The sequence below is a fragment of the Tympanuchus pallidicinctus genome, unplaced genomic scaffold (assembly GCF_026119805.1).
Source record: "Tympanuchus pallidicinctus isolate F22 unplaced genomic scaffold, pur_lepc_1.0 scaffold1, whole genome shotgun sequence".
Taxonomy (NCBI): Eukaryota; Metazoa; Chordata; class Aves; order Galliformes; family Phasianidae; genus Tympanuchus; species Tympanuchus pallidicinctus.
Window position 1 is genome coordinate 22,419,960 of NW_026294618.1, and position 24,979 is coordinate 22,444,938.

The following is a 24,979-nucleotide window of genomic DNA, read 5'->3' on the forward strand; positions in this document are numbered from 1 at the left end:
GCCCGCGTGGATCGCGCTTCCCAGCGGGCGGTGCGGTGCCGAGCCGGGGCGCTCCGGGCGGGAGAGGCGCGGTGGGCGTGGTGCGTCCGGCGGGGTGGCTGGTCTCGGCCCGCGGTCGGCGCCTCGCAGCGGCCTGCGCGTCGTGCGGCGCTCCGGCCCCGCGGGTTTGTCCGTCCGCCCGTGTCCGCCTGCCCCTCACTCGCCGGGAAGATGGCTGCCGTACGCCGGGCCCGCAGTTACTCCCGCTGCGTGGTGCGCTTCTCCGACCGAGAACTCTGCTAATTTCCCCCGCGGGGACGACGCGCGGGCCGAGCGGGGGGGACGAAGGGCCCCGGGACGGGACGGCGCCGCCCGAGCGCCGGCAGCATGGTGAGCGGCGGGGACCTGCGGGCGGGGGGAACGGAACGGCCCGGCCCGCCGCCGGCTGCTGCCCTGCCCGCCGCGGGGCCCTCCCGGCTGCGCCGATGGCCGCGCCGCCTGGAGCTGCCCAGCCTTCCCCGTTCTGCCCCGCGGTGCCGCCCGGGCTCCTCGCCAGGCGTTTGCCGTTTAGCGTCGCGGCGGTGCTGGGTTCGGTTCCGCCCTGCTGACGGCACCTCCGCGTGAGCTCAGGTGTCTGAGATCGCAGCCTCGAGGGCACCCGGAACCCTTTGGTGTCGTTCAGGTGCTCTTAAAACTCCTTACCGCTGTGTCTGAAACTTACTTCTGAACACAGCGTTGATTTTTACCACGTAGAGAGGAAAAATCGAGTTATGTCCTTGTTCCCTTACAAGCCAGCTAGCCGTCAGACCTGTTTTGCAGTGTCATCTGTGGGATGGACGTGTACAACTGCCGTGCAGCCGCGGCAGCCAGCCTTGAGCTGGTTCTGATCGCAGCTTTACTCTGCTGGAGCAAAGGTCTGAAATACTGAGTTGAAGCGTTGAGTCCTTAGGAAGTGGCTGTAGAGCTCCAAGGAAAGCAGCATGCAATTACTGACTGCAAGAGTTATTACTGACCTGTGCAAATAAGCTGGTCTTGTGTTTTGCAAGTGTTTTCTAAAGCTTTGCAAACAAATTGGAATCGAACAAGCTCAGCTGACTTTTTTTTAGAGGTCGCTGTCTAGCTCAGGCATTCGCTGCTTCCACACTGACCTTTTGGTTGCTTGATTTGCTACCACTTTTCTAATGGAAAAGTCACTTGAGCTGATCAGCACAGGGCAAGGGTGGCTTACCTTTTAAGCAGGATAGAGTTGCTGAGCTGTTAGATGTGACAGCTGACAGGTTGCAGAAGGAAGGCTGGTGGCATAAAGATGAACAGGATGGAATTTTTTAACTAAGCAATAGCTGCAGTACAGTATTCTGTGAACTTCAGAAGCTAGAACTGTAGCTTACTTTTTGCCAGAATAGTCTGAAGGAGATAAGTTTTGCATGCCTTACATATGGTCCCAAGTGTTGCCTGTGTGTGGTGATGTTTGCTTTAGCAGTACCTGAGCATTTATTCATTTGAATTAGCAAAACCATAGGAGTTTTGCAGGTCAAATAAATAGCAGAGAGGTTGTTAGTGGAGACCAGTTAACCATGCAATAACAATGAGGACTAATTGCTTTATTGGTAAGTGTGGGGAGAAATTGTTGCTGCCACTGCTTCCTGCAGACAAACCTATCATATGAGACTTCAGCTCACATATAATTTCAGCATAGAGGAAGTAGCAACGAAAGTCAAATGTTGGTTATAGTGAGCTTTGTAATGCTCAAAATTGTTACGTTTTGCTCTAGGACTCTTCAGCATGTTGTATTTTTTGTTTGGATTGAAAGCATGCTGAAGTTTCAAAGAGCATTTGATAGTAATTGGAAGCAGTTGCTGCAGAACTAGGAAAGGTTTTTGACTGCATTGGAGGAGTCATGGGTTGGCTGGAGTAGAAACAACAGGAAGGAAAGCAGGACTCCTGAACAGTTACTGAAACTAAGTCTGTAAGTGCTAGGTGGACTTCAGCCAGCTTCAAAACCTATGTAATCCCAATTCTTACCACAACTTGGATTAAAATTTATGTGCTTTTAATGGGTGCACCTTTATACACAGGAAGATAGCGTGTAGAAATAGCTCTACCAGTCTCTGCATTTTGCAGATAAAACCAGACCTGCTCTGCCCATGCTGAGAGCTGACTGGGCGGAACTCAGCTGTATGCCTGAAGCCTTATATCCTCTCTCTGCACAGGCAGAAGTGGGCCCTCCTTGTGTCACCACAGTGCTGCAATAGTGCCCTTACCAGACATTGATTTCAGAGCTAATTTATCCAGCTGTCTCTGTCCAGCGTAGATGTAATCCCTGTGTGCTGCATTACTGTTGCGATAGGACAGCTGTAGCTTCTACAGGATGAGCTGCCTGCAGTCAGATTCTAAGTTACTACTTGCTCAGTTGTATCTCTTCTGGTGCTCTGGAACATTGCTGTTTACCTGTTTCCTCCTCTGAAAAATCTTTGACGTTAGGGTTCGTTTTTGATGGTGGTTTCGCTGCTGATGCTCAGAGCTTGTTTAATTTTAACAAAGCCCTTGTTAGGTTGAAGGTCTTATTTGTTTAGCTTATCTCATAGCAGTATTGTAAATAAAACCAGCTGTCACACTCTCATGCTAGCTTCTTCACTGCTTTTACATGAAGGTGGCTTCTGTATATCACAGAATGGCCTGGGCTGAAAGGGACCATAGAGATCATCAAATTTCAACCCTCTGCTATGTGCAGGGTCGCCAACCACCAGACCAGGCTGCCCAGAGCCACGTCCAGCCTGGCCTTGAATGCCTCCAGGGATGGGGCATCCACAGCCTCCTTGGGCAACCTGTTCCAGTGTGTCACCACCCTCTGAGTGATATTTTGTATATAGTGTATTTTTCATATGTAATTTTTTGAGATTGCTCATAGTGTCCCATAATGTTCATAAAGTAGCTGTTTTCTTCTCTAAGAAATAATCTTTTTGTTCTTTCCTGAATACTAAAGAAATCAAAACTATTGGTTACCTTTACACTGAGAAGATTAATCTTTAATTTCTTACATGAATTTCTTACTACTATTTAGTACTGAAGCTTCGATTCTGTGTCTTGAGCCCTCGGTGTTCTTAGCTGCGTATTGTGGCAGTGTGCTGATGTATGTGTGTCTTAACACGATTAGTCTGTATTGGGTTGATATGGCTGAAGTGCAAAACATTTCATTGAGTTAATAGGGAAGTGCAAACAACACCAGTTGATTTAAGATGAAGTTTAATCATCAGACTGATAAGGTGGACGTGCAGGTGGGGTGGGGGAGGTAAGAGGATGTTTGGTTCTTGTGTGTTGTTTTATGAGTATCCATAGTGACTGTGCATTATGAAGGTTCAGCTGGGACTTGGCAGCGTGTAATCACACTGGACCATTCTCTACTAGGCAGAAGCTGAAGAAGATTGTCACTCTGATATGGTGAGAACTGATGACAATGAAAGATCTGGTGAAGCAAACCTTCAGGTACGTCTCGCATGCTGGTGTTATATCACAAACAGCACTGCTGTGATTTAAGCCGTGCTGCTAATGCTTGTTTGGTTACTGTGTATTTGTTGATCTGGTGTGCTTAATGTCTCTGCCCCTCCAAAAGTGAAGTAGTTGAATTTTGCATTGTGTACCAAGAGTGTGAGTCAGTTGTAAGCAGTCTGTACAGATGAAAGTTTGTGTCAGATTTGGAATTTCTTTGAAGAACGATAGAAATCAGACAGCAATTTCGGTATGGATTAAACTCAGGTTTAATTTGTCTCTTGTTCTAGAGTAGGAAGATGATAGAAGCAGTCTGATAGAAAAGCACGTTTGCTTACCTTACTTGCCTTCTATGTAGTTGTTCTCCAGGAGCCTCAGCAGTTGCAACATTTTAAGCGTAACTTCAAAGATGCTAGAAAAACACGTAGCAAAAATGACTTGTTTTGTTTCACAGAACAGAGCATTTCATTTTAAAAAAAGAAAGGAGGTAGGGCCTCAGATTTTTATTCCAAATGACTGTCTTGATTTTCCTGAAGTTTAATATGCTTATGTATAAAAATTAGCTAAATTCTACATTTTAATTTAAATTTTTAATTTTAATTCAATTAACTAAATTCTACCTTAATTTGATTTTAATTTAATTTAAAAATTTAATTTAATTTCTTCTGCCATGAACAGTCCAGATAAAGGCATTTGTTATTGAATTATATTGAACCAATACATGTGCTTAAAACAAAAAAGTCTACAAAGGAATGGCTAATTCTTCATGTCTAAATGGATTTTAGGACTTGTAAGTATAAGGCATAATTTTGAAATTCTCTTTTGGGTTAGTGTTATATCATCTCTGATTGGAAGATCTTCTGTCTGAATATGTGGTACTAAATCAGAATGTAATGGATTCTTTTAGGCAGAGCTGCAGATGTTCAGAGCTCAGTGGATGTTTGAGCTTGCCCCAGGTGTGAGTTCTAGTGGGTTGGAACCTCTGCCATGCAGAACATCGTCAAGAGGACCTGGAGTAAAGTCTGTAGATGCCAGAGGGAAACAGGAGATAGCAAAAGAGGAAAAGGTACAAGAAACACATGTTTTCTGGACCAGTGTTGTGTTGCATTTTCTCCTTATTTTGTCAATTATATTTCAATAATCATCTTTATTTCCTAAGATGAGGTTTAGCATAGACTATTTTTGGCTTCTTTCCATCTCCTCAGTTCCTTTTGGGAGTGGATAGCTATCTGTTTTTGCAAAGCTACGAATCTTTGCGAGGCATTGTCTTAGTTGCAAGTCAAACCCCTGTGTTAAGGGAGTTGAACTGCTGAGCAGAATATAACCTTTCAGACAGTGAGTCATAATGGGAGTACTGTGATCCTGTTAGAATTAGAGTTCTGTTAATTTTGTATGCTTGTATGTACCTCCAGCACCCTTCTGTGATCTGGGTTAGTGGTGCTTTTTAACTCTTTTATAACCTGTCTGGATCTTTTTCTTCTTTCAAAAAATGACATGGAGAGATTGTTGTTTGGGAATTTGTTTCCACTTGAATATGTCTTGACATTTTGTTGATGGAGGTATTTCATTCTTCTCATTTGTAGAATACAGTACATAAGATGAAAACAATTCTAAGTCAAAAGAAGTTGCACTTGTATTTGTAATGAACTTAAGGAGCATTCTGTGTTATTGTGCAGGCAAAAGAACTTTTCCTGAAAGCAGTGGAAGAAGAGCAAAATGGGGCCCTTTATGAAGGTAATGCAGAAGTCTACAGTGAATGCTTCTACTGCAGAATAACAGACTAACTTCTGTGCAAAACTGTATGTTAACAGTGACCTTAAACTGATGGCTAATTGTAATTTGAGAGTTCAGTTATTTGGATAAGCGAACAAACAAGGTATGAAAGGAATCATTATATCACAGAGCTACGGTTGAGGTGAAGCTAAAGGGTGTTCAAGGAAGGATTTCTAGCTTTCAGACAAAAGGTGAGAGTATTTTGAAATGTAACTGCACTGCACTGAATTTAACGCACTCTTTCTCATTTGAATTTTATTTGTGACCTCAAAAACCAAAACTTCCTCATACACCCTTATGAGACCTTAGTAACAAGGCCCTGTGCTAGACACAGATATCTGTCTGTGTGTGTTGGGACATCTGTTCCCAGACCGCGCTTCTGTTTGCTGACCTGGCCCGGTTCACCAGAACCCAGTGACATTTTAAGCCTGCTTCTGAAATGTGCTGATAGCTGACATTTGTCAAGCAGTCATGTGAAGCAGCTTCTTCCATGTTCAAGTGCATTGCAGGCCTGGCTGTGAGATCAGATGTTGAAGTTGAGACGGATCTGTTCAGCTGAGGCTGCTGGTGTTCCTCATCTTCACCAAAGGCTACTACTTGTCAGTCAGCAGCGCTGATGTGTGCTCAAGGAAATAAGAATGCTGATTAGCCCCAAACTCAGGCTTCTGAGATTCATTAGTGCAACCAAAGTCGCTGTTAGTTAGGTATTGAGAGGGAGAATAGCCATCTTGCCACCGATTGGGAATCATCACGTGGGAATATAGAAAGACCTGTAAATACACGCCTAATCTTAATACCAGTGTTCTTCCTTTGCCTATTCCTCTAATCAATATTTATAACATCTTTGGAGTGCTAAAGGGTGACATCCTTTGTCTGAGTGCTGGATGAAGTCCCACCTGTCAGTTTTCCTCTAGCATGCCATACGTTTTGTTAGCTGCATAACTTTTTGAACTGGCTGCTTTCCCCAAGTCAGGTTCCTCATTCTCAGTGTTCTGAGTGGCTTGCTCCTGTGCCTGCTCTAGTTTCCATGGTTGTACCACAGCAATGTTTGGTTTGTATCTGTTGTAGTTTTTCAAACGTGCAACCATTTTTCGGCTTTTTTATCTTGTAGTGTTATGTGGAGCTGAAGTGCCTGCAGTGTAATGGATATGTAACATATGCTTGCATCTTCTTTTGTACTCTTTTTTCACATTCCTTTTGGTTATTTAAGACAGTAATGTCTAAAATCTCTTTGGCTTCTTGGAAAAATCTGTGCAACAAATGCAATCAAGACTTGGTAGCATTTTGCTGTAAAATTTTGTATACTCCAGGACAGATTTATTTTTTTTTTTAGCAGTTAAGGTAAATTTGTGAAAGCTGAAACATGTGAGACCTTTGTTCTGAAAAAGTATATGAAGGTTTTTGTTTTGACAGTGTTCGATTTGTTTCTCTTCTGCACTGAATTTAAACCCAGTCAGTTGAGGCTTATGCAAAGGAGTTTTCCACTTTTTTTTTTTAGCACTTCTGGTTGAAGTAATCCCTGATAAAATCTTTGCTTTGATAAGCTGGTGTAGGCATCAGACTTGTTTAAACGCTACAGTTTTTGTTTTCAGCCATCAAGTTTTATCGCCTAGCCATGCAGCTTGTCCCTGACATCGAGTTTAAGATCGCCTATACGCGGTCCCCAGATGGTGATGGAGTTGGAAAGCGGTGGTAAGTATGAAAATTTACTGACTGACTACAGGGGTATTGAGAGCTGAAAAAAACAGTTCACAGTATGCCTTATAGCTGTTGGGACTCTGTCTGAGTCTTCAAAATAAAGGTGGGTTTCAATTTGATATCTTGTCATGGATTTAGTTAAAACAGGCCCAAACATAATTTCTTCCCCTATACATTTTAAAACTCATTGCTATGTCTCCTTGTTACTGGTGGGGCTTTATATTCTCAGCTCATTCTATTAAGTTTGCTTAGTGTAAATATTTAAAAAGTGGTTGGAAGATCATTGAGCAAGTCTGTGTCCCAAGACAGGGAAAAGAAGGTAATTCTTTAAATGAAATTAAGGAGAATTTTATAGTTTGTGGTTACTTGGTGCAGGCAAACCTGCTTATTTTGAAGGATTATGCTGTGATACACAACTTACATTTATGTATGTATATTATGTATGTGTGTATATATATATATTTTTGATATATATATATTTGAATGTAGTAATGTTATCTTTGTAATCCTCCAAGTTTACTGATAAGTAGTGAGCATAATTTTTCTATCCTGGCCTTCTTTAGCTTGCTCCTGAAGTATTTTAAATCTAAGTTGGTAAAAAGTAGTTTTCCCAAAAGAAAATTTTCCTTATTGAAAAGGATGGGAAACACCACTAGGGGTCACTCTTCGGTGAATAAAGCAGAAGTAGAAAGAAGTAAATAATCCTTCCTTGTCTGTTGTACTTCACAGCATGAGAGCCATTAGTGAATATTACATTCCATCAGTGATAGTTTATTTCCTGTTTATGGTAGGCAAATTAAGGAATAGGATTTGTCTTTCTGTGGGATCAAGCAATCCTTCAGTTACTTGTCTTAAAAGAGGGAACTGTGAACTCTCAAATCTGAAGAATTGAAATTAAAGGGGAAAAAAGAGGCTGTTACTATCATGGAAAAAAATCCCTAAGATGAAGTCCAGCCATCAACCCAACAGCATCATGGACACTCTCAGAGGGGTTCCAGCAAAATCTAAATGAACTTGAAAGCATTGCTGTAACTGTTCTATTGTATGATAAAATGAGATTGCTTTAATATTGAAGACAGAAGATCGATGCGAAGGTGAGGACATTTGTTGTTATGTTCTATTCAATATCACAGTGTTGGCGTTCCCCTTTTCTAGCGTTGAGGACAATGAAGAGGATGGCAAAATGGCTGATCTCCTGTCAGATTTCCAGCAGCAGTTAACTCTTCAGGAATCTTCTGTCAAACTTTGTCAGCCTGAGCTTGATGTCAACCAAACCCATATCTCAGGTATGAGTTAAGATGGACTGTAAATGTTTGGAGGAAGAAGTTCTAGGGATGTTTCACTGACGTTTTCCAAAACAGTTATCTATTTCATTCTGAAGCTTCTTTTAAATAAGTGAACACAGTATCTCTTACCTTTGTAGTTAGATGCGAAGCCACGCATGGCAAACTTGTCTTAATCCCACAACTTTTGTATGTAGAGCTTCTAGTACAGTTTTTCAGGATTAAGAGAATGCTGCTTAAATAGTAACTTCCAGAAACAAACTTACTTCAGTAAGTTTTTTCTACTTGGACATGCTGAATTGGTTTGTTGTGGATTTTCTTTGTTCATTTGTTTTAGTTTGCATCTATTTATTCTAATTGTAAGGTGTGAGAAGAAGGAGGCAGTTATTTTGTGAAGAGATACGTTTGTGTGTTTTGTGCTTTTATCTGTCTCTGTATCAGATTCTTTACAGCAAATGCTTTCAGGTTCAACTAAACCACATAACAGTTAGAAAGGCTTTTGAAGGTTAATGATTTTCAGTGCTTCAACTGCAGGATCGTCACCCCTTCCTTAGGCTTGCGTAGGAGTTACAAATTGTAGAAAGTGTGTATAGGTTATGAACTGTCTTAAAATCAGATGCCTCCAAAACATATGCATTTTGTACAGTTATCAGTTGCTCTTGGAAATCTGTTGTGCTTAAGGAAAAAATAAATATAACAATCTGTTTAAATCAAAACATATAATGGAATTTCTAACAAGTGTGGCACTGTATGCTTGGGAAAACAGTTGTGGGATTTTTTTTTTTTTGCAAGTAAAGTCAAGGTATTGTAGATCATTACTTAAAATGATCTCAGGACATGTCATTTTTTAACATTGATCTTAATTCTTTCTAGTTTTATTGTTTCCTCTCCTGGCAGTCCTGTGTTGCATTATCTCCCTTATCTATGTTTTGTGGTACAGTGAAAACTGTTACAACAGTGCTACCTGCTGCAGAAGTTAGTGGGCTGGAGAGGATCCCTGTTAATCATCACAGTAGTAGTCACGTTTTTCTTAAGGGGCTTAAGGGAAAATCAAAACATGGAGCAATGTGTTTAAAGCAACCAGTTCCCATTCTTCTGTTATATTTTGCATTTTATTAGCACTCATCTTATAATACTGATTCACTTTAGTATAGGACAGGATTAGTCCGCTGCCATATAACACAAATGGTGAAGGAAAGTGTAAATTCATTCATTGGTGAGTGACTTTTCATTGTATGTTGGGTTTTTTTTGTTGTTACATGGGTAAAGGTTGGGACTCAACCATTCTTCACCAGAAATATTTTCCTACAGGGCATGCCCAGTATTTGAAACTGGGTCTTAACAATCCCTAGTTCACTAGAAACGTGGAAATGTTGGTGATAAGAGATAATCAAAGGCTTTGACTGGTGAATGGAAAATGTATACTTGTTAGTGCTGCTAATACTAAGAATGTTAAGCCTTTGTATCTCCTTTATCTACTGAAGAGCTCAAATGGCCAGAAGCTGTTTTGTCTCTTGAAGTAATATCTACATCTGCACAACTTCTGTTTATAAGCGGACTGTGAATTTAATCATCACAAATACTGCAAATTTGTGAGTACTCTGTAGTGAAACATATGATTAATTAAGATTCATAAAACAAATAAATTCACTAAACCACAGACTCTACCCTGGTATTTACAGCTGGTTACTGTTTAACGTACCTTTGTGCTTCAGTTCTTTTCTTCATTTGATCTCAAAGCTGTTATACTGAGTAAAGTCATTGAATGGATGTGGTATTACAGGTCAAGCCACAGGCACCAGAAAGCAGCAGTTGTTGAAAGTAAGTGAAGTGTAATTCCTGATGATAGAAGATTACACACAAGATTATATACAAGCAAGATAGAGAAAACTCAGGGAGGCAGCAAGTTATGAGAGAGAATTTTAGCTTCATTTCCTGGGGCATTCTTACTGAATTTCTAATTCTAGGAAAAGTATTGTATGATCTTTTGAACTTTTGATGGTGATTCTGTCATTGTATTACATTTCTAAAAGTTTTTAAACAGAGCAATAACATTTTTGATCACTGGACCTGTACCACAAAATATAGAGTGGTGTAATTCAGGTTTCACATTGGATAGGTTGTTCTTAGGATCTTCTATCCAATGCTAAACCTGATCTGAGCCTGTCATACAGAAGTATAGTATGTACTGTAATGTTATACATTATGTCAGTTTGAAGAAAGTGGAGATTTATGGATGCTGTGTTTGTGCAGTGTGTATGTGGAATGTTTGGTATCACACCTTAGAGTTGTAGCATTAGACAACGGGTATGTTTTATCCTATTGTTTTACCATAATTCACTTAACTCTTGATTTATTTTTTTTTTCATTCTCTTTGTTACTTTTTTGCATAACAATTTCCTTGTTAAAGATATTTTTGATAGCTTCCTTGGCATATGGCTAGCATGTGGAAATGTATTTTTTTGTGGAAAGTCAAAACATGAGTTACTGAATTATAGATAAACTATTGATTTGCACAGCAGCATTTAACAAGAAATTCTGTTCTATTTGCAGCGTTGCCTCTGGAGGTACTGATGTACATTTTCCGATGGGTGGTTTCGAGTGACTTGGACCTGAGATCATTGGAGCAATTATCTCTTGTTTGTCGAGGATTTTACATTTGTGCCAGGTATTGTAAATAAGTTACCTAAAGTGAAGCTTCTCTGTGTTCTAGGAAAGATAAGAACTTCATTTTTTGTTTTTGTTTTTTTTTTATGCACAAGACTTTGTAGACTCTATGTGCAGGTAGATGTTAAATCCATATAACAAAACTTCCTATATAGGAAAAGTTGGTTTGTTGGGTTTTTTTGGTTTTGCATTTAGGCCACTAATATGTAGGACCATGTTATGCTTTTTCTTCCCGAGGAAAGTCCTATATTATGTTCCCTACAGAGCTCATCAACTTTAGAGTATGTCAGTAGTAAGTATCTCACATGGCTACTCTGAAAATAATGCCTCTTATGTCATGGGCCAGCACAACATCCAAAATAAGAAGCAGATGTTGATAGTATGGCAATAGAAGGTGAACCTTCCTGCCAGTATCCTCTTCCATTTTGTTGCCATGTGACAGATGGCAGCAGAGGGGCAGTCTGACAAAACAGTGTCTGACATGGAAGCGCCTGTAAAGCAAAGGTGCGTCATAGAATTCCTCCATGAGGAAAAAATGGCACCCGTTGACATTCATCAGCACTTGCTGAACATTTGTGGAGATCAAACAGTGGATGTGAGTGCAGTGAAGGTGTGAGTGGTGTGTCTCAGCATTGATGACAGTGACATGAAAGACAAGCCACATTCTGGATGGCCATGAAGATATTTACTAGTGTGACCTGCAGGCTTGCAAGCTCTTGTTTGTCACTGGCAAAAATGCATACCTAATAGTGATGACTATGTCCCCTATGAGGACAGGCTGATCCCCTATGAGGACAGGCTGAGGGAGTTGGGCTTGTTCAGCCTGGAGAAGAGAAGGCTGCGGGGTGACCTCATTGCAGCCTATCAATACCTGAAGGGAACCTACACCCAGCAGGGGAGTAAACTCTTCAGAAGGGCTGACAACAGCAGGACTAGGGGAAATGGATCCAAGTTGAAGGAGGAAAGATTTAGGTTGGATGTTAGGGGGAAGTTCTTCACAAGGAGAGTAGTTAGGCCCTGGAACGGGCTGCCCAGGGAGGTTGTGGATGCCCCGTCCTTGGACGTGTTCAAGGCCAGGTTGGACGGGGTCCTGGGCAACCTGATCTAAATGTGTATGTTTGGTGGCCCTGCTAGGCAGGGGGGTTGGAACTACATGATCCTTGAGGTCCCTTCCAACCCGGGTGATTCTGTGATTCTGTGATTCTGTGACTGCATGGAAAAAAAGTTTTGTAGTTGAGAATTTCCTCTATCAAATAGTGTTTTTGTGCTCTGCTGCAGTTTCCATGGAAATAAATAAAAGGCCTTATATTCAGAAGAACCTAAGTACTTCACTGTCGTAAAAGTTGCTAAAAGTCTTATTTATTCTGCCTTATTTGAAAAAGTTGCAGAATCTCCAAAACAGTGCTTCTTGCGTTGTCATCCTCATCTTGCTGCACAGAGAAATGCCAGGCTGTTCAAGTGTTGTTGTGTACTTGGCTGAAAATCACATTGTGTTCTTGGGTTTTCCAGGGAGGAGGAAATGGCTTTCAAGTGCTCAAGGATTCAGGCAATTAATTATTCCAAGTTATGTACAGTATGAGCAACAGGAGTTCAGGAGTGTTTCTTTAAATTGCATTCAAACAAATAATGGAGTTTGTTGCTCTGATACGTAAAAGATAAGGTTTGCAGGAAAGTTTTGACTTTTGCTTTTTTCCCCTCATTTTTTTTCCAGAGATCCTGAAATCTGGCATCAAGTCTGTCTGAAAGTATGGGGCAGGAGCTGCAATAAACTTGTTCCATATTCTTCCTGGAGGGAAATGTTTTTGGAAAGGCCTCGTGTTCGATTTGATGGTGAGGTTTACTTCTGGAAACATTGCATGTAACTGTGACAGAGCAATCAGATGGGTTTTGTGTTTATGATGTTGTTAGAAGTTTTCTGAATTTATTGAGGCTGCCTGGATGTGATCCTAGGCAACCTGCTGTAGGTGTTGCTACTTGAACATGGGATTTGGACCAGTGACCTCCAGAGGTCTCTGCCAACCTCAGCCATCTATGATTCTGAATTGGGCTTTTGAATCTGTAGCCTATCTGTAAAGACAAGAGGGGAGGTCTAGGGGACCAAATTAAAAACTTTGGTGTATTTAAGTTACTAAAACTCAAAAGTTATGGATTATCAGTTTTTTATCTTATTTTATGTACTTTTGTTCATATACTTATTTCCTTCATTTCTATAGGTGTATATATCAGCAAGACAACATACATACGCCAAGGAGAACAATCTCTTGATGGTTTCTATAGAGCGTGGCACCAAGTAGAATATTACAGGTAGAACTGTAGTACAATGAGTGAGTGAAGTGTTTCTCTCTCTTAAGTTCTTGAAATCCAGCCCTTGATATGGCAAACATTAACCAGTCTGTAAATCGTGGTGGAAAATTACTCTGTGTAAAGTTATATGTAAATATTTTGAGAATAGGTCTTAAGAAAGGGGATTTATTGCAATTTAGAAACATATTTCATCTTCAGTTATACTGTTTCTTGTGAATAAGAGTTAAGCAATAATATTGCTATCAATCATACACAGATTTCTTCCCCGAGGTTTTTTGCTTTAAATTTCTGAAGTAATAATACTTTTTAGGAAAGGGAAAACAAATGATATACATCATTTTTAATCAGTTGTAAGTAATCAAGAGGCTGGGCTTTCTCAGTGTTTTCTAATACCTTGCCATTTGTTCCTCTGGCTGTTTTTCTGTTGTCCTTCATCCTGCTTTTCACCAGGTTTTTGTGTTGTTCTGCTGTCCCTGCTGAGGCTGGAAATGTTAATAGAAATTGTTGAATCTCTTGGCTGTTTATAGTGTCTCACAAACACTGAGGTGGTATCTGAGTAGTGTAAAAGTTGATCAAATCCTGGAACCTGAAAAAGACCTTATGACATTGTCCATTCAGTACTAACATTGTAATTGAGAGTTTACCGTGTTTGTCTCAAAGCATGCTGGGGGAGAAACTTACCTGAGGTCAGGTTGATTCAGGGTAGCCTGTTTGCTTTGTTGAGAAGTGGCAGAATTTGTCTTCCTGCATAATTCTTCATTCCTTGATCTTTTAACCTTCAAAGCTGTACTTTTTCCAATCTCTTCTGCTGTACTGTATGAAGAAATAAGCTTTCAAATCCTATTTCCTATAAAGTTTCATATTCCTCTGTGATTTAAAATAAACGTATGTTTATATTGTGTGATTTTATTTTCTCAGGTACTTGAGATTCTTTCCAGATGGCCAAGTTATGATGCTTACGACGCCTGAAGATCCGCAATCTATTGTTCCTCGCCTACGGACTAAAAATACAAGGTTAGCGAAATAGAATACTGATTTGTACTTTCCTCTTTGCTTTTTACCTGGCAATTTCTGTTTGCTTTTTTCTCTAATTCTGTATTTGTGCTTAGCAAAATGAGGATAAAACTGTAACAATGTTCTTGTTGTATGGGAGCGACTGAGAACTGCAAGAAGTTTTGATCTTCATGCCAAGATATCTTTCATTTTGAACTCCTGGTATTGTGTTTAGATTTCCTTTCAGACTATTTGATTTTAAACTTAGAAAGGAAGTAGACAGAAGAGTACTGAAATCACCAATCTAACAACATACCTGCTTTTGAAGCTACTATTTAGTTATCACTTGCTTTCTTGCACTTCCCTGACTGTATGGAGGAAAGGAAAGGCTCTGGTGGGATTTGACTGAACTATTGCTCAATTTCTTGTTGATGTTTGCATGAATTTTTAAAAAATACAGATAGTTGTTTGGGACTTCAGAACAGGCTTGAGCTGTTCACCAGAAATCTGAAAATATTTAACAGTACACAAGACGGAACAGTAAAGATCAGTTGGTCAGTTCTAAGTATGAAAATTTAAAAGCATTTTTCCAGAATGTTTTCATCATTTCCTAACATCAGTGAGCTCGGTATTTATTGAATGCAAATAATTATATGTTTCTTTGATTATGATATACATTCTTCTTTCTGATATTTGTGTTATAAGTTGAAGGCATTTGGGCAGCAAACATCTTTGTCCTTGATGCTATCTTCCTCTTAACCTTCCAGAATGGATGCAATCTTGCTTGGTCATTATCGCCTTTCCCAGGAAACGGACAATCAAACCAAAGTATTTGCTGTAATAATGAAGAAAAAAGAAGAGGTAGGTTCCTAAACAGATTAAAGAAAAAATAATTTGAGAGGGCTTTTTAGTAAGGTTTTTCTCAATCTGGATATTTTAAGACACCTGAAGTATTTTAAGGCACCATTACAAATGCAAAAAAGAGTTGAAAAATAAATTTCATGTTGAAAATGTTTTAAAAATAAAGACGACTAACTGTGGAGATTCATCCTGCCTTTTTAGATCTGTAGTAATTGTTATTGAGACAGATAAAGACTTGGTTCACATTCAGCAGTGGTTCTTCCCCCTTAGGCTTAGTTACTGCTGGTGTTTCTGTTAGGTAGCTTTAACAAACAGGAAGGAAGGGTGGAAGGTGTCGCTTTCTGAAATCAGTTTTTGACTGTGTTTATATTCCATATCTTTAAACAGAACTAAATTAGTTAGAAGTGTTACCATACTTTACAATGAGTTTGTGTAATTGGGTGACGTCCTCCATCCTTACCTTTCTGTGAAAACTTCTTCTATAATCAGCATCTAAATTGATGCATTTTCAAGGAAAACCAGCACCTACTTTTGAGGGTTTAACAGTCTGGTATCATACTTATTTAGTCCCAATGATAAATAGTTGCACCTTGTGTTCTTTCTGCATCACAAATCTCTTTTTCTTTGCACAGAAACCTGTTGACTACCACAAATACAGATATTTCCGTCGTGTTCCAGTACAAGAGACAGAGCATAGTTTTCATGTAGGACTTCAGTTGTGCTCCAGTGGACGCCAGACATTCAACAAACTTGTTTGGATACATCATTCTTGTCACATAACTTACAAGTAAGTAAATACAGAATAAGTCCAAGGAGGGATACTTAATTGTAGAAATTAATGTGACTGGAATTTGATGAGGCTTTAATAAAATGTTCTGGGAAGAGTAACTGGTCTTGAATTGATAAACTATAATGAACTTTACTTGAAGAAATCCCAAGATTTTAGTAACTTTTTTTCTAATGGTGTGGGAAGTATACCAAGTAGTGGAACTGCAGTAGTTTAGTCATTTAAAGGATTTATGCAGTGTTGGAAAGATGTCAGGTTTGAGTCAGGGTTGAGTGACTTCAGTATGATGTCAGTAAAAAAGGTGTAGAAAACAAATATTTATTAAGATCTTCTTTTCCTTCGTGAATGTGTAGAAATGCTTTAGAAGATACCATTATGAGAGTCTCTGCACATGGGTGATACAGAGTCTTGTTCAAATTCTGCTTTACCTGTTAGTGTGTTGGTGTCCTTTTAAAACTGGAATGAGATGAGTATGAAGCAAAGCTAGGAGGACATGTACTTCCTGTTACTAGTGTTCAGAAATAGTTGTGGGTTTTTGTGGTTGGTTGTTCTTCTGTTGTAAACATACAAAGTGAGAGCAAAAACTTGGCTGTATTTTGAATTCATGGTTCAAACTGAAACGAAAGTGGATGTTTTACTTCAAGATTTTTCAGAAAGGGTGGTCAGGCACTGGAATGGACTGCCCAGGGAGGTGGTGGAGTCACCGACCCTGGGGGTGTTCAAGGAAAGGCTGGATGTTGTGTTGAGGGACATGGTTTAGTAGGAGCTATTGGGAATAGGTGAACGGTTGGACTGGGTGATCTTTTAGGTCTTTTCCAACCTTGGTGATTCTATGATTCTATGATTCTAAGATACAGTGGCCTCAGTGATATCCTGCACTATGTCAAGTTTCAGAACAAGTAATAATAGCAGAAAGAAGAAGGTGATTTCCCTGTTATTAAAGTTTGCTTGCATAGAAGAGTGTTCTGTGTGGTGTGGTCTAGTCAACATTAGTTTGGTTTCAGAATGAGATGGTGTGCAAGATGCTTACATTCCAATTGCAGTTTGCTGCACACGCTGTCCTGTGGATCATGACTGCATAACAGATTTAAGTAGCAACTGTTGTCTAATTTAACTTTTACTGTGCTCTTTGCAGGTCGACCGGTGAGACAGCAGTTACTACTTTTGACATTGACAAAATGTACACCCCTTTGTTCTTTGCACGAGTGAAGAGTTACACTGCATTTTCAGAAAAGCCGCTCTAAGAAACACCTTGTCCTCTCACAGATCATGCATGAATAAAAGGTTGTAGCCAACCAGCACTTAAGTTATAAATGTGTATATATTTGGAGCATTTTAAAATTCCAGGGTTGTTTTTTTTTTTTTTGAGGGCGTTATTGTTCTCCTTGGTTCTGACTAGCTGGGGTTTTGTTCTGAGATAAAGCTTCTCAGTGTTAAACACCTTTACTTTGTGACAAGAATTTGGTAACAAAGTTTTTATTTTTTTTAAACAGATTTTATAAATCAGTCTGCTTAAAATGTGAGTCTTCATCTCCCTGGACATTGGTTTGTTCAAAAAGAATTGCCATAGGAAATTCTCATTGTCCATGGGACAGTGTTTGTGGTCTTGGGTGAAGGCTTGAAACATGAATGGAAGAAAGTTGTTCTTACATTTGTTAAACTGTGTGACTTAAAATAATTTCAAATAAACATTCTCTTCAAATTAAATTGATTTTGTTTGCCTTCAAGATCTGGCTTTATGTCAACATCAACCTTAAGAATAAGCAATCAAGGGCAGGCAGTCATGAAGTATAGCATTTAAATGCAGAGGTACATCCCCGCCAATGCAGGGATGCCAGTTGATAAAAGTAATTTGATCTTGATACGAGTTGGTAGAGCCTGCCTTCTCAATAAGTGGGCATAAAAAGGAGAGAGATGTGGGCAGTGAGTAGTAGGATGAGTTGGCAGGGTACGTGGCTCTGCTTGGGGATTGTCACAGAGCAATGGTGAAATGCTTGTGTGTGCTGCTTGTGCATTGGCAGGGTCTGATTGCACAGCAGGCAGAGCTCGCTTGAACGTGTTTCTAATGTGTTATAATCCTTCATCTAACCTTGCTACAGATGCTGTAAATCCTTTGAGCATTTGTTGTACTAAGATAAACTTTGAGGCTGCTGTAGATGTTCAGGTGCTGTGTACTGCTAATCATGAAGTGTACCTTGAGATTTGGCGCAGGTACTGTATGCTGCTTCTCCTGCATATATTGCTTGGGGGTGTAGTGCAGACACTGTTATACTGCTTATTATCATATGTGTCTTGGATTCTGAAAGAATTGAAGCTTTTTAGTGTAGTTTTTTTTAAGCCATCCTGCATAATTTACCTTTGAACATCTCATTTCAAAGTACTAACCTGGACTCAGACTAATGTGTGAAAGAGCTGTGGGAAGAACTATTCTTGTTCCATAATTTATAAAGTGTATCTTTGCAAGGAGTTACACAATTAAAATACATCAATAAAACATGATTTTGAACACACAGTCCCTTGCAATTTCTTATTTTGTCAAGAAGTCATTATTTTCATACAGTAAATGATTAGTTAGGAGTTACCATGCGTAAATTACTTGCAGAGGTGCTGTCAGATACTTGAGTTCTGGATAAAGGGTGCTTATAACTAAAACTTTTTCTTGCTTGTCTAGTAAGACTTTGCCTACAACCCTTGTTCAGCTCGTGCCCTTGGGCTATAAGGCTGCAGTTGCACTATTACTTCATACAACAGAACAATTTAGTGTATTATATTCTCATTGTTGAATTGATGTTTGCTTAGAATGTCAGCCTTGTGTTTTGAAGATAAGTAACAAAATATTGATGACAAGTTTGTGATCAGGAAGAGGTGTTAGTTCCACTTTTACTGACGATGATAAAGGTCAGATTCTTCCTGCTGAGAAATGTCAAAAACTTTTCTGCTAAGAACCATAAATGGTACTGATTATTAATCAGTAATCAAATTCAATGTAATTGAGCTGTCCTTTCAGTTCGAAGCCCTTTCTATACCGAGACTTCTGAGCTTCTGGTGTTGTTGTTGTTGGGTCTTGTTTGTTTGTTTGTTTGTTTTTTGTTGTTTTTTCTTTTCCTACCTTGGCCATAACTTTGAAATACACTACTATCACCTACTTCTTTGCTGAAACCAGTACTGTTTTAATAGTGGCACATGAACAGACAGTAGTAGCGCCTGCTGACAGGAAACCAGGCACAAAAGAAAAACTGCCTGGTAACCTGCTGTAAGTTGAGATTGTTATAAATTGAGGTGTAGATTTAACGAAGGCATCAGGCAATGATTAAGGTTATGTGAAATACTTATTCTCCAAGAAAGTTATGTGAGCCTCCTGTTGAGACCTAGCTATGACTAATATGCTGCTTCTTTTATGTTTAGAAATATGACAAAGTCAAGCTATTTTGTCTCTTGAAATGGTTTCCTGTCAGCAGGCGCTACTACTGTCTGTTCATGTGCCACTCTTAAAATAGTACTATTTTCAGCAAAGAAGTAGGTGAGAACTTATTTCTTCATTCCATGTAGGAATTTTTAATAGTCAAAGGCTTTGGCAAAGTCAGTAGTCAAAGGCAAAGCTAGTGGAGCTGTCTTTATAACTGACTTTTATTGTCCTTTTATTTACTACAGAAAGAAACTGGTTGGTATAACTGGTTTACTGCTGGCAAGTTGTCCTCAGCTATTTATACTCATAATTACTTAAATAAAAGAATCAGGTGTGTGCATATATATACTTATGCAGTCCTTTTTCCCAAGAGGTTTTTTTTCATTGCTGTTGTTGGAACATGTTGACTTAAAGCCCTCCTTCCATTTATAAGAGAAGAGCAGATGCTCAGGTGACCAAATGTTATGCTAATTTGACTCGGTCTAATCAGAGATAACACACACAGTCAACAGGTGCTAATGTTGGCCTGTAAATGGAGAGAACTAGAGACTGACTCTGCTCGAAGCAAATGACAGCTGTAGACATTTCCAGATGCTCAGCTCCTGATCTTCTCAGTAGGCTTGAGCCAACCCAGGCAGAATTTCATAGGCATATGAGGTTTTTCTTTAAAGGAAGGAAATAATGTAAAGGCTTAAGTACATCTTCAGAACAGTCTGGATTGCAGAAATGCACTTTTGCACGTATTACTTTGGTTTTCCCCCATTACAAATACTAAAGGTTCCATCTGATAATCATTCAGTCTAGAGTCAAGCTCTGTACTTTATGCGATGATGAGAAGGAAGCTTTCTTGGTAACATGACTTGTGTAATGGTTTGCTTGAAAGAAACAAATTAACACATTGCCCTACATCTATTTTTTTTTTTCCCCAGAGTATCTCCTGAGTCCTTAAAATAGTGTTTAAAACCTCAAGGCCTTGATGGTGTTGGATTTGGAAAAGAAGCTAGATCCTGTTACTGAATGGAAACTTTGGAGATGCATAAAATGGCACCTTCCCTTAACTGAAACATATCTGAGCTCTGGGGATGTATCCCACTAGAAGGGGTCCAGGTGCTGCTGTGTGACCATTGTTCAAGGCAGTAAGAAGCAGACTGAAATTACAGTTGTTTTTGTGAAACACGCACCCTGGTGTATAGGTAGACAAAAGACATGAGATGCAACTTAGATAATGTTTCTACGTAACTCAGGATGGACAGCTTTCCTGCTTCACAACTGCATGCATTCTGGTGTTTTCTGACTACGTATCACATCTGCTAACTTAGCATTGGAATGTTCTGTGAGGAGTAGCTGGGTAAGTTGCAGCACTAAGAGAATTAAGACTTGTAAATTCCATCAAATTAAATCACTCCTCAGTGTGGAAAGCCAAGATAAGTAGACATTTCTTCATATGTTCTTTTTCTGTATGAATGAAAATTCTGCCTGATTTTGTTTGTTTTTGCAAAGGAATTTTATTGTTTTGGTTTTGTGTTTTGTTTTGTTTTTTACTGTTGTTGTTTTCTTGCCCCCAGAGCAGTGGTACTCTGCGGGTTGTTGAAGCTTAGTAAGCAAGATAAGCTTTGGGATGCAGCTTTCTAATCTGTATTTACTAGTACACGTGCAGGAGAATGATGCTGTTTTGCCATTAGGTGGCATACCACAGTCAAGAGTTTCCATTTGTGCTGAATAATATTTATATTTATTTTCCCTTATAGCTTTTTCAGAAGTCGAGAGCATTTCAGGGAAAAGAAAACAAAAAATGCATCAAGCTGTAGGTTTAGACCACTGGGCATTCAGCTCCTTAAGTTCCTGCCAGTCAGGTGCCCATGATAAAACAATGGAATGGGAAACAGGAAAGCTTGCTCTTCAATGGGCTTCTTCTAAGTGTCTGAATCTGAGTGGAATTTTAAGGCCCAAGTTTGCTTCCCAGCGACCGGGAGAACAGCTTCCAAATGAGATCCAAGGCAGCTAGCATGCTAAATGGGAACACTCTGATGCAATGAAAGATGGAGTGCTGTAGAGAAATGCAGTTTCAACACAGCCACTAGAAGAGCATATACTTCCAAAGCAGGGATCATAGTCTCCATCCCTATGTGCTCTGTGTCTGTTCAGAGCCCCACTTTCCTAGCTGGGGACCTTGACTCCTTAGCTCAGTCAGACATGCTTTTAGATGAGGGGTTGGTCATTCTGCCCCAAGGCGTGCGTAACAAACCTGCGTGTTGTACAACAGCTCTTACAAGGAAGGCAGAATGTCCCCACAGAAACACTATAAAACAGTCATGCACAGGCCAGGATGTTGGACTAAATGATCTTAGAGGTCTTTTCCAACTTTAATGATCATACATGAACGGAACAGGAGAGAGCTGATCCCATGAAACGCATGCAGGAGTGTGTATACCCTCAGCACAGCACCTCCCCCTCTCATGGGGGGAGACTTTAGGCTTCACCACCTGCTCTGTTCAGAAGCAAAAGGCACCAATCCTGTCTCATGTTTTTAAAGATGGTGCTGTGGGCTGTCTCACTGCCAGAGGAATGCAGGAAGCTCCTTCCTCTGTTGTTAAAAAACCAGGTTTACTTGGTTATTAATGTATGCTTACAGAGGTGCTAGCATCTCTGATACAGCTAGCAGTTGCAGTTTTTAAAAAACAAACACAAAATACTGGACCTCGTTCTCATCTTTTCCCTAAAATCCAGTATCCTTACCTCCTAACTAACTTCAACTGTGATCACACAAATAGACTGGTTTCAAAGAACAGGGAGCAGACAGCTTGGGAGTGCTGGGATTCAGGGCCTCACTGTACAGGGAAAGGCCCAAATCTCAGCATAATATGAGGGAAATTTGAGAAACAGATATGCGAGTAATAATCAGTTACTGTTTTCATATGCTGGGCTTTAGGTTATTTTCTTATCTGACCTATGCTAGTGGCTATGATAACTTCTAGGGCAGCAGCATCAGAGATCAAACTATAGACAGAACTAAACCTCTTCAGCGCTGTGTCTGAATCTGAATGTGTACGTGTACGTTTGGTGGCCCTGCTAGGCAGGGGGGTTGGAACTACATGATCCTTGAGGTCCCTTCCAACCCAGGTGATTCTGTGATTCTGTGATTCTGTGTTGTGATGTGCAGGCTGAATGCTCAGTCCTGGGCTGCCTGCTGTCTGCAGCAGTGCCTGCAGAGCTGCCTCTGCATCTCTGGGGGCTGATGACCTGTGCTCGCTAAGTAATGTGCAGGAGGGTCTGACTGCACCGGGAGATACTTAGTGAAAACTGTATTGAAGCAGAATGTAAATGATTGTTTTCCCAGCAAAGCCGAATCATTCCTTGTATGGGTTAGTATAGGGATGGGTATCATTGGTCTGATTGTTCCTCAAATGCTTTTCCATTTTTTCTCAGCAGTATGTAATGTGGCATTAATGCACAGCTCATGTCAGTGGATCCTTCTTGCCCCAATTTCATATTTTTTTGGTGGGAGATACCCAAGGCAAAGACAGCTCCTGTTATGAAACCTTCCAGAAGGCCTCTGAAATTCAGGGTACTTCCCAAAACTTCGGCACTTCATTTTCAGTAAAAGTCAACGTAAAGGTCTTTCATTTTTGTGGATAATGTGATGTCTGCCTGAAATGACAAATATGAATATAGTGGGTTGGTTCAGTACTGCCTGGAAATTTAATTACAGGGGAAAGAAAATATTGAGTACCTTTAAACTCACCTTGAGTTCACGCATCAGTAATTGACAGTGTCTAGACAGATGGTGATCTGGAAAGTAAAGTCTGGGGAAAATAAATGTGCAGATATTAAAGTCGGCTGCACTTCCCCATGGCAATGAAGTGGAAAGAGCTTCTTAAACGTGTGTGGGGAGGGGAGGTGACAACTTTTGTAGAGCCACCAAAGCAGTTGCCAGCATTTCCATGTGGAGCCTCCTCCCTCTCTAAGGACTGTGTCTTCTTAAAAATTCCACATAAAAAAGCAAGGTCTGTAGAACCTGAAAAACTACAGCAAAAAGCAACCTGATGATAAGGTGAAAATTTATCTGGGTATCTGCAAAGCCCCAAATCAAGTTTTTCTTCTTTCCTTTCTAGGGACCCTAATTTAGAAAGGTATTTGTGAGACCCAAATTGTATTGTGGATCACAGCCTGTTTTTACCATCCCTCACTGGAGCAAAGCAATCGCAGTGGGATGCACTGCTGATCGGTGTGTGATCTCTGAGCTGTGCCATAGCAGTGATTCTGATTACCCTTCTTTTTTTATTATTTTTTATTTTTAGAAGCCTTTGTGTTACGGATACGTTCAGGGCGGTGCCCAAGCCACCCACTTTGCAGACGGAGATGATCTTTGCCTTCAGGAAGATGTGTGTGAGCTCAGCTTTCTCTTGTTATGCTTCAGAGCTTTCCAGAAGCCCAGGCCTGGAAGCAGGCTTGACTCTTTCAGTAGACAAGATCCAGACACAAAATAACTTTTGTCTTGGAATCTGAAGGAGAGTTAAGCTGTGGTCATGCAGCTGCTGCTGATTGTGTGCAGGAACAGTGAGTTTGGTGGGGGTAGTTTCAAATTCCTACAGCTCTGTTCCTACAACGAGCAAAGAGCCTGCACTGTTAGGATAAAGTAAATCAGGACTTTCTGGATCACAACTGTAGCTTAAAAATTACATTCATTTCCTTGATAAGAGTTTCTCAGAAGAACTACTTCTACTGACTCTCGCTTCTAATGCCACTTTGCCATTTGCAGTGCTGGGATGGTAGTGTTTCTGGAAAACAACCTGAGCAAGGATTTCAGTTACAGGCTTTTTTGCTCCCTTGATGTAAGTCTGTGCTTAGCTATCAACAGCACTAAAATAGAATAGGAGTTGGAAAGACTATAGTTATCATGGAAATGGAGGGACTACTTTATTGGAAAAAAGACCATGTTACATAGTTTATCTGGACAGTGACAGCCTCTTGTAGAAGCAGCATTGTCTGTGCTGCGTTCACTCTGCAGTGAACTGGTAAGAGATATGCTTGGATTCCCAGCCCTGTAAATGCAGATTGATATTTAGCCATCTCCCTGTTTATTTAGCCTGACAGTTCCCATTAATAACTCTTGAACTTGCTGACCAACTTCAAAATAAATTTGACCAGTTATACAGTTCTCATGCAAATGCCCACAGATGGCGTTCAAAAGTATCTATTTAGAAAAACTTGAAGTTTATTGCTGCTGAATGAGGTTTTCTTCTTACTTGAATAGGTCATCAGAGTGATGAACCAATTAGAAACAGTGAAGTGGTCCCTTGGCACCCGAGGGTATCTTTGTTGGGAAAGCATTAGTTTTACAGGAAAGAGCTATAAGATGGAAATAAAACCAGAACACACTTCACTTGGCCTTGAGGGAAAATCTCTGCCTCCAGAGGCCCTGTTCTGCTGGGGGCAGTGGCCAAGTGCTGGGTGTCCTCCTTGATATCACACTCTTCCTGTCACTGCTGTGACATGCAGAGGAAATCTACTAGTATGGCAAACAGCTTTGCAAGACAACGGTATTTACAATATCCACAGAAGTTTGTTTAGTTGCAGCTGTGTGTACTGACAGCAGTGAGGCACAGCTGCCATATGTGTGTGTGGCCTAAGCATTGAGCATCTCCTGTGGAAGTACCAAGGAGATGGTTACTCACTAGCCTCATGGTTCTGGCCTTTGCCTGACAGTTTCCATCAAGCACAGAAAGCAGCAAGCAAAGAGGA

General features: G+C 40.2%; 1 protein-coding gene and 1 long non-coding RNA gene across 2 annotated transcripts; both read left to right on the forward strand.

The window, feature by feature from the left end:
• The first annotated feature begins 241 nt into the window (after positions 1 to 241).
• FBXO9 (F-box protein 9) lies at positions 242 to 18,343 on the forward strand. The gene is made up of 13 exons (XM_052676977.1): positions 242 to 369; positions 3,385 to 3,462; positions 4,373 to 4,531; positions 5,142 to 5,199; positions 6,831 to 6,930; positions 8,092 to 8,222; positions 10,773 to 10,887; positions 12,598 to 12,716; positions 13,100 to 13,190; positions 14,109 to 14,204; positions 14,951 to 15,044; positions 15,677 to 15,831; positions 16,967 to 18,343. The coding sequence occupies exons 1-13, from the start codon at positions 367 to 369 to the stop codon at positions 17,073 to 17,075; spliced, it is 1,308 nt and encodes a 435-aa protein (XP_052532937.1). The 5' UTR covers positions 242 to 366; the 3' UTR covers positions 17,076 to 18,343.
• Positions 18,344 to 19,057: 714 nt separating this feature from the next.
• Positions 19,058 to 24,979, forward strand: LOC128077621 (uncharacterized). The gene is made up of 2 exons (XR_008205108.1): positions 19,058 to 22,280; positions 22,398 to 24,979. It is a non-coding gene; the product is annotated as an uncharacterized LOC128077621 (long non-coding RNA).